Raw genomic sequence first — 8,818 nt, forward strand, 5'->3', positions numbered from 1 at the left:
GAAACTTTTCTGAACCTAAAACCTAAAAAAACCTTGTGTTTGTCTGCATAAATTACTTAAACAATGTCATTTCAAGAATTAAATCATTTTAAAGATTTTTCAGTTTTATTACTTGAAGTTGTTTTCTACAAAATTTATGTTTTCAGTTCTTTTTTCTTCTTAAAAATATTGACAATTTTTAATTTATAATTTAACCAGTTTTTGTAGCAATTGAACTAAAATGAACTATAGAAAATAAATGTTCCTCATTATTAAGACTTCAGGTCACCAGACTGGCATTGAAAGTGTTAAAATCTTGAAAACGTTTGGTCGATTTCTGAAGAGATGAAATCGTTTTTAAGAAAGAAAGTGAACTTTTAATCGATTAGACAAATTTAAACCAGAAACACCAACAGCCAAAATGATGGACAGATGAAGAAGAACTAAATGATCCAAAAGGATAAAATTTTGAAAATAATTCTTAATGAGGCCAGAGGGGTTAATTACAATTTCAGAAATGTTGTAATTGTTTAAAACAAAATTTCCCGAAGTCGCCAATAACACAACTCAAATTCAAGATTTCAACTTGCTTTTACATTAAAGACAATTAAAATACTACGTGCTGACGATACACCCTGAAAGGTTTTGCTCCAGTTTCACTCTTAACCGCTAGTTAACCACAAGCTAGGCTACTAACTTCGCTTTAAAGCTAAGCTAGGCTACTCAGCACGCCATGTTTTTCTAAAATGTTTTCTTTTAAGACATAAAAAAGGCAGTTATTCTGCACAGAAACACCTTCTGTACAGCTAAGACGTTGAACCCAGTGCAAAGAGGACATTTCATAGTCTCAAGTTTCTCCTTCACAGACGGTAAAGAAGCGTTTCGTCAATATTTACAGTAAAAAGCTTCAGCAAACACAAAGTTTTCAAAAATTCTAAAACATTTCATATAAAAAAAACAACAGCAACTCACTGGGATCTGGTGGAACAGCCTTAATATGTTGCTTAGGAAATGAGGAAATCCTCATTTTGTTTGAACACGCAATATGAATTCCATTCTGGAGAAGTTAGCGGGAATGATTTTCCGGCAGTGGTTTAGTGCAAAGTCTCTCCCGTTCAGTCTTTGTCTCGGCGGGTCGTCGTTGGCGAGATGAAAACGTTCTCAGTCCTGAGACGAGGCGCCGACAACGACTTGAGCTGATTTAAAAGATTCAGATTCCTGGTAGAGCTTCCCGATGGAAAGCGTAATGCTAGCAAAGCGTCGTCTTCCCGCAGCGTACAGGAAAACGTCGGTCATTTCTTCATCAAGAGGCACTTTAACCCAGACGGACACTGTGACTCATGTAAACCAGAGGTTTTCAAAGAGGGCGATGCCTTTTCCACTGTGCCATTTTAAATTTATTTTGTTTTCTCTGAAGATTTTTAAAACTGATTTAGCTTTAGCTAAGTGTAAGAGCAAAAATATCACATTTAAAGACGTTAAATTGAAATCATATATTTCCAATTGAAAGCACGAGTCGAGCTCTGTGACGGGGAATCGGACCTCAGGCACGCAAACTTTGAAAAACACCGACTTACATAAAACACCAATTTCCAAAAACCTTTGTGATTCAGCATCAGTCATGCTAATTGTAATAACCAGCATCTTTGATTAAAACTGCATTTTATCCCAAAGTTGTGAAAAAGTGGAAAATATTTTTTGACCAGTTTCCATGACAACGGTGCACCGAGCCACTGACAATGCAACTTTTTGAAAACAGCTTCCAGGGTGGAATTTTGGGAAAATGCTGCAACACCGTCACCATGGAAACGAGGAAAACACAACTAATCTGAATAGCTACTACTGGTTCTGGTCACCACGGCCGTAGTAACTAGTATTTCTGCACATGCTCAGTAGAGCCAATCAGAACAGAATTTCCCCGTGAGGTCATGACTCCCTATTCTACTGGACTTCGTGCTTTTATTTTGACAGACACCGTAATAACAGTCCAACTTGGTAGTTTTATTTTGACAGTCACCGTAATAACAATCCAACTTGGTGGTTTTATTTTGACAGTCACCATAATAACAATATAATTTGGTGGTCTGTCCACTAGAATGTCGGTGTACGAACATTGCCTATGTTTATTATAGCAGATTGTTCTCTTCTGCGTGTGTGTGTGTGTGTGTGTGTGTGTGTGTGTGTGTGTGCTTTCAGTACTAAAACAAACAACAGCACCTACTAGTGGCCCAACATGCTAACTACATTGTTTCCATGTAAACGGACATCGATTTCAAAACATTGTGTTAATGTGAAGTTTTTTCTGAAACAAAAATGCTAAACATGTGTTTTCACCTGAAACGTTGTCGTGTAAACGGAGCCTTAGTAATCAGAGTAGTTTTCAGGCACTCTTCAGTATTCATCTCATTTTGTTCCAGTTCTGTATATTTGGCCCGACACACTTAGTGTCTGATAAAAAAAAGATTCATCTCACTTCAAACGTGACAAGTTCAAAAAAAGTGAGGCGTGACAGAAGAATTTGACCAAAGTATGAGCCGAGACTAGTTTAACCAGCAGACTTTCTCCTCTTCATGTCGCCACGGTTCAAGTGAAGCGACATGAAGCCGGAGGAGGAGGAGGAGGAGGAGGAGGAGGAAGTCCTGGAGTCCAGGTCCTGGAGTCCAGGTCCTGAGGAGAAGATCCTGGACAGATCAGCCGGTGATACAGGCGCTGTAGTACACGGCACTGCTGGCGTCGGACAGAGCAGATATCAGAGGGCTGCTCCCGTCATCACAACCGCTCATAATGCTGCTCACGTCCCTGTTAATCATACTGCTCACAACGCCACCACCACTCATACCGCCGCGCCCTGCCAGGACCTTCGGTCCAGCACCGCCTCCCCCGCCCAATCCAAACACCTCCTCTCGACTCCGTCCCACGTTCACGTACTGGTCGAATTCATGCCGGTCCACTTCGGACCAGAACTCTGCGCAAGAGGACGTCAGGTGACCGGAGGAGTCGGGGTTCGAATGGTCTAAGTGGATGGAGGGGAGGAAGGTGGACGGAGGAGGGATGGAGGAGGAGGAGCAGGATGCGGGAGAGACTTCAGGAGGAGGGGAAAGCTGCCCCAGGTGGGACGGAGCGAAGTGGGACCCGGCCGGAGCGCCGCTGCCGTACATCTGGCTGAAGTAGCTGACGGGAGCGGCGCCCAGCGTCTGGTGGCACTTGATGCTCTCCGGCAGGCCGATGGAGGCCTGGGGGTAGGAGGCGGGGCAGGAGGAGTCGGGCAGAGGAGGCGGGCCCTTCATGGGACTCCTCAGGGTGATTTGGTGGCTCAACTTGGCGTTGACGGAGCTCAAGTTGGACTCAACAAGTCTGGAGCTTCTGACCGGACTCATTCCTGAGGGAGCGTGGTTGTTGTAGTGATGGCTGTAGTGCTGGTTGTGATGGTGGAGGTGGTGGTACCCGCTCCACCCCCCCATCCCCCCCTCTTCTTGAATATGTTGGGGGAAAAACACGGATTCCCCGGCTCCGTCCTCCAGAACATCCAGAGGGGACATCTCTGGGGTGGGCAAGCCGTAGCTGTCCAGGTCCGGGTGTCCGGGGGCCTGCAGGTCCCTGAAGTGGCCCAGGGACGACAGCAGGTGGTGGGGGTGATGGTGGTGAGCAGGGCGGCCGTAGGCAGAACCTCCGGAGAGGCTTTCTGCCCCCAGGGGGCTGAGGCCTGGTCCCACGCCCAGGCTCGGGGCTCCGCCCTGCGCCAGGCTGTGCAGGAGGAGGCCCGGTTCCACCCGCTTCAGCTTCTTGGTGGTCTTCTTGCGGCGAGGCCTGTACTTGTAGTTGGGGTGGTCCTGGAGGTGTTGGACTCGCAGCCGCTCGGCCTCCTCGACAAACGGCCGCTTGTCCGTGGCGCTCAAGGCCTTCCAAGACTGACCTGGAAGAAAAACACAAGAATTACAATTATTAAAGACGTACATCGACACAATACACAGTTTGGGTTTGCATGTTCTCCTTGTGCGAGTACTGCAGTGGAGTCCAGGGTACTGCATTGGAGTCCAGGGTACTGCAGTGGAGTCCAAGGTTTACTCGGGTATACGTGGGTGCACGACGTATATAAACATATTTTTCAAATCCCCCATGATGCACCACTCAGCTGTTTTTCTTTTCCCTAGGATGATGAAGCCTGTGATCAGACTGGCCTCAGAGCCACCTAGTCAGCGTCAGTTGGTCAAAACACTCAGAATGCAACAGGGTTTTTATTTTTGGGACATTTTACTGTATATTTTGCACCAGAACGTTTCATTAAAAATGGCTTCATTTTAAGATTTCAGTAATTTACCATCGTAATTGTTTATCATAAATGAAAATATAAACATTTTCATCATCTGCGTAAAGAAAAACATTTCCGTTATCGTGGCTCTATTTTAAGGGTCAGTCGAGATGAAACCGGTTTGTGGCGCCTGGACTAAAATTGTTTGACACTGCTGCTGTGTAACAACAAACTCAACTTTTCAGACAGAATATTTACCTCTTCGATTTCCTCAATCTGCCCTTCATGCAGTTTTCTGACGACGACAAACAAAGAGAGAACAGCTACGACCTCTGTGAGGAGGATTCTGTGTGTATCCTGTTAACAGAAGGAAAACTTGCCTCTACATGTCTGATTCTGCTCTAAACATCCTCTTTCCCACACAAACATGCTGGAGCTCCGCGATGCCTTCATGGCCGCCGACGCCGGCGGCTCTGAGGTCCGCCATGCGAAACTTTCTGTGAGAAACGCTGCGGTTTGAGTTTGAGTGTCTGGAGCTGCAGATGAGCCCCAGCTGTCTGCTGTGATTACATTAATGTGAAACATGGACACAAACTCAGCCCCGAAGACAAAACCTAATGTTTTCACTTTCCTCAGAGCTGCTTTCGTATCTTTTCTCTTCAACGGTTACGACAACGACACACTGGAATATTCCTTCACGTTTAGACGCTTCACCTCCAAAAAGCAGCGCGTTTCTAAAATCTGACCTCCTGCGAAGTGAAAAGTCGTCTCTGGATGAGAAAAGCCACGGCGGTCAGTTTGGATGGACTCTGGAGGTCTGCAGTTCACCAGCACGTCCCAGCAGAAGAGATTTACCAGAAAGTTTCTCCAAAACTTTTCCCAAAACACAGAAATTGCTTTAAGGTGGTGATCCTGGCGTGAAATGGGACATTTATCTGACTGGCAGAATATTGAACATGTGTAACTCCACCGCTCCTCTGCCCACTGTAATTCACTGCAGATGTCAGCTTCAGTTAACACTATGAATCCCTTCAGAGTGGCTCAATGAAGCTCTTTATATGCAGGGTCAACATTTTAGCTCAATTACTGATAAATATACAAAAACTTGCTTTAAATAAGTTTTCTTTACTTGTCTTTATTCCAATATTTAATTACTTTTATCCACTATATTGACTCTATAGTAGTTATGAAAAAGAAATGAGACATAGATAGATAGATAATAGATAGATAGATAGATAGATAGATAGATAGATAGATAGATAGATAGATGCTACAAGAAAAGCACCAAAATCACACATAAATCACCATTTCTATGAAAAATAGATTGACTGCTATTGATTTTATTATGAAATATATTATTTGCCAACAAAACCCACGATGTTTTTTTTTTTCTTAGTTCATTAACTGGGTCAGGGGTCTTCAACCTGCGACTCTTCACTTCCTTTGTATTCCTCTGAAGCTTTCTGGAACAATCTTCATCCTATCATCATCTCTTTTATTATTTCGTTTTGTCGTATTTTCAAAAGTCTCTCCTGCTTAAAATGGTTAAAAAGAGTGAAACTGCTAAACTTGCTAAAATAGAAAAATACAAAATCAAAACCTCCAAAAGCTAAAACTACTAAATTAATTGTAAATTCTAGTCATGAAACGTCGGGAAAGATCAATAAGCTGCGTGATCTTTTATAATTGAAGGTGTTTTGTGGCTCCAGATGAATTTTAGTTGATGGAAGAGAGAAAAACGTGTCTCATGACGTGAAAGTTAATCCTCTAAAAGAGAATTAGCTTCAGTCTTCATTTTAATGAGGCGTTAGAGAGCAGAAGTAAAGCTTCATTTCAGTACGTCAGAGGTGTGAGATGGTTTCTGAGTTGCTTTGAGGACAGAACGTTGTTTCCCTCCTGGATCGTGAGAGAAGTGGTCGGTTCTTACCGAGCATCTTGCTGAGCACGGCGTTGTGCAGGTCGGGGTTCTGCAGCGCCAGCCGCTTCCTCTCGTCCTTCGCCCACACCATGAAGGCGTTCATGGGCCTGCGGATCCTCTGTTCGACCGCCGCCGCCGCCGCCGCACGCCGCCGCCTTCCTGTCCCCCGCCGCCTGGCTCCGGTCGGGACCCGGGGAAATCCCGGGATCCGCTCTCCTCGGGTTGCCGTTTCCGATCCCGTCGGGCGAGCTGCAGTCCCCAGAGAGGCTCTGCTCGAAGCCCATCTCCAGGTCGGAGGCGGGACTCGGGGTCCCGGAAGTCCAGTGGCCCCCCGGGGCCGCCGGGCCGCGGTGCAGCAGCAGCAGCGTCTCTCTGGGCTCCGTCGGATTCATCGGATCCGAGCTTTAGTCTGTGTCAGTTCGTCGGGTTGCAAAGTTCTGGACGGAAACTGAAAGTGTCTCGGATGGCGGAGAGAAGAAGGATGGAGAGGAGAGTCGGATGGATTGGGAGCAAAAATCCCAAAGCAAAGCATGGAGATGTGCGAAGAGGGAGGAAGACGAGGAAGAAAACAAACGCAGGATATTCCCCCTGACGGCGATCCGCGATGACTCGGCCTCTTTCCTTTGTTAACTTTCTTTTTTTCTCTCTTCTTCTTGTGGTTTTGTCCAGAACTCGATTCCCCTCCGTCACTCGCTCCGTCCAGCTCGCCGTCTCGCTCTGTCTGCCTTGCGTGAAAGTTTTGAAACTTGTGGCCAGACTCAACCGACCCACGCTGTGGTTATATACTCCGCCAGGACCAATCAGAGAAATGTATCGGCGAGGAGTTAACCAATGAGACGCCAGGCGGCCACGAGGGGAAGGAACCCGGAGGGGGGGGGGGGGGGCAACCGCCACCCTTTCCTCCCCCACTGAAGCATCTCACACACACACACACACACACACACACACACACACACACACACACACACACACACACACACACACACACACACACACACACACACACACACACACACACACACACACACCCTGTCCGCCTGCACAGGGAGATGTAATCAGAGAGGTTCCATTGTTTTTGCCCAACTGAGAGTGGAGCCTCTCTCTCACACACACACACACACACACACACACACACACACACACACACACACACACACACACACACACACACACACACACACACACACACACACACACAAATGCTCCATCCCATAATGCCTAAGCTCAGAATCTGCAGGTACAAATGTGTAATGACAGCCAACAAATATGTGTGTGTGTGTGTGTGTGTGTGTGTGTGTGTGTGTGTGTGTGTGTGTGTGTGTGTGTGTGTGTGTGTGTGTGTGTGTGTGTGTGTGTGTGTGTGTGTGTGTGTGTGTGTGTGTGTGTGTGTTTGAGGGCAGGACAGCGGTAAAGCAGTCAACCACAGTCCCAACCAGAGCGATTAGTGGCTGAGCTTAACGACAACTCACTAGGGGAGAGAGAGAGAGAGAGAGAGAGAGAGAGAGAGAGAGAGAGAGAGAGAGAGAGAGAGAGAGAGAGAGAGAGAGAGAGAGAGAGAGAGAGGATTGTTTGCAGACAGTGGGAGTGCTCCTCTCGTTTCGTGTCTTTACTGGTGACGGCGACAGATTCCCTCGTTTCTTCTTCAAATGTGAAGAAAAGAATGCGATCGTTTTAATCTGGCGCCAAAAAGTGACAGTGGAACTTTTAGATGTTTGGAAAATTGTATTTATGTGACTGTAAGAACAAGAGAACACACTTTCAACAAGTGGAACACTGATTTCATTCATTTCCTTCAGCAAATGTGAAAAAACAACGAGTTAATCCTGCTTTGTCGCTTTTGTTCTATTCTATTCTATTCTATTCTATTCTATTCCTCTTTTTCCTATTCATATCATAAAAAATTCAGATATGTGTGTTGAATTACAGACATATTGTTTATATCCAGTTAAAGACCCACTTAAAATATAAAAATAAAGTATTTCTGTTGCTACGTTGCAAAGGGAGGAACTTTGAGCAAACCACTGCTCCTCTAGTCCAGGGGTTTTCAACCTGCAGCCTCGTGTGGCTCTTCTGCTCCTCTGCAGCGGCCCGTGAAGGTTTTCAGTATAAAACCGGATAAAGCAGATCAAACAGCCAGAATCGGTGAAATCAGATCAAATCACTAAAGTTACTCGACACGAACCGCCCAGACTCCGTTCAGATCGCGTCTCAAGTGAAAACATGTCGTTTTTGCATTTTCATTTCAGAAAAGTTTCACGTTCACGCGGCAACGTATTGAAAATCACGTAGTTCTCATGTTGGGCCACTAGTGGGTGCTGTTGTTAGTTTTAGTACTGAAAGCACACACACACACACACACACACACACACACACACACACACACACACACACACACACACACACACACACACACACACACACACACACACACACACACACACACACACACACACACACACACACACACACACACACACACACACACACACACACACGCAGCAGAGAACAATGAGCCCTAAACATTAGCAATGGGAGAATTCTAGTGGACAGACAATTCCTATTATGGTGACTGTCAAAATAAAAGTACCAAGTCCAGGAGACTATGGACTGGGAGTCATGACACCCCGGAGGAAACTTCGTTCTGATTGTCTCTACTGAGCATGTGCAGATCG

The 8,818-nt window shown here is 45.8% G+C and overlaps 1 protein-coding gene across 1 annotated transcript; it reads right to left on the reverse strand.

The window, feature by feature from the left end:
* Positions 1 to 1,967: 1,967 nt before the first annotated feature.
* On the reverse strand, positions 1,968 to 6,900 carry sox18 (SRY-box transcription factor 18). The gene is made up of 2 exons (XM_080468743.1): positions 6,156 to 6,900; positions 1,968 to 3,892 (listed from the first exon to the last, which is right to left on the reverse strand). Exons 1-2 carry the CDS (start codon positions 6,247 to 6,249, stop codon positions 2,670 to 2,672), a joined length of 1,317 nt encoding a protein of 438 aa, XP_080324869.1. The 5' UTR covers positions 6,250 to 6,900; the 3' UTR covers positions 1,968 to 2,669.
* Positions 6,901 to 8,818: the final 1,918 nt, after the last annotated feature.

Source organism: Lipophrys pholis (genome assembly GCF_963383615.2).
Source record: "Lipophrys pholis genome assembly, chromosome: 8".
NCBI lineage: Eukaryota > Metazoa > Chordata > Actinopteri > Blenniiformes > Blenniidae > Lipophrys > Lipophrys pholis.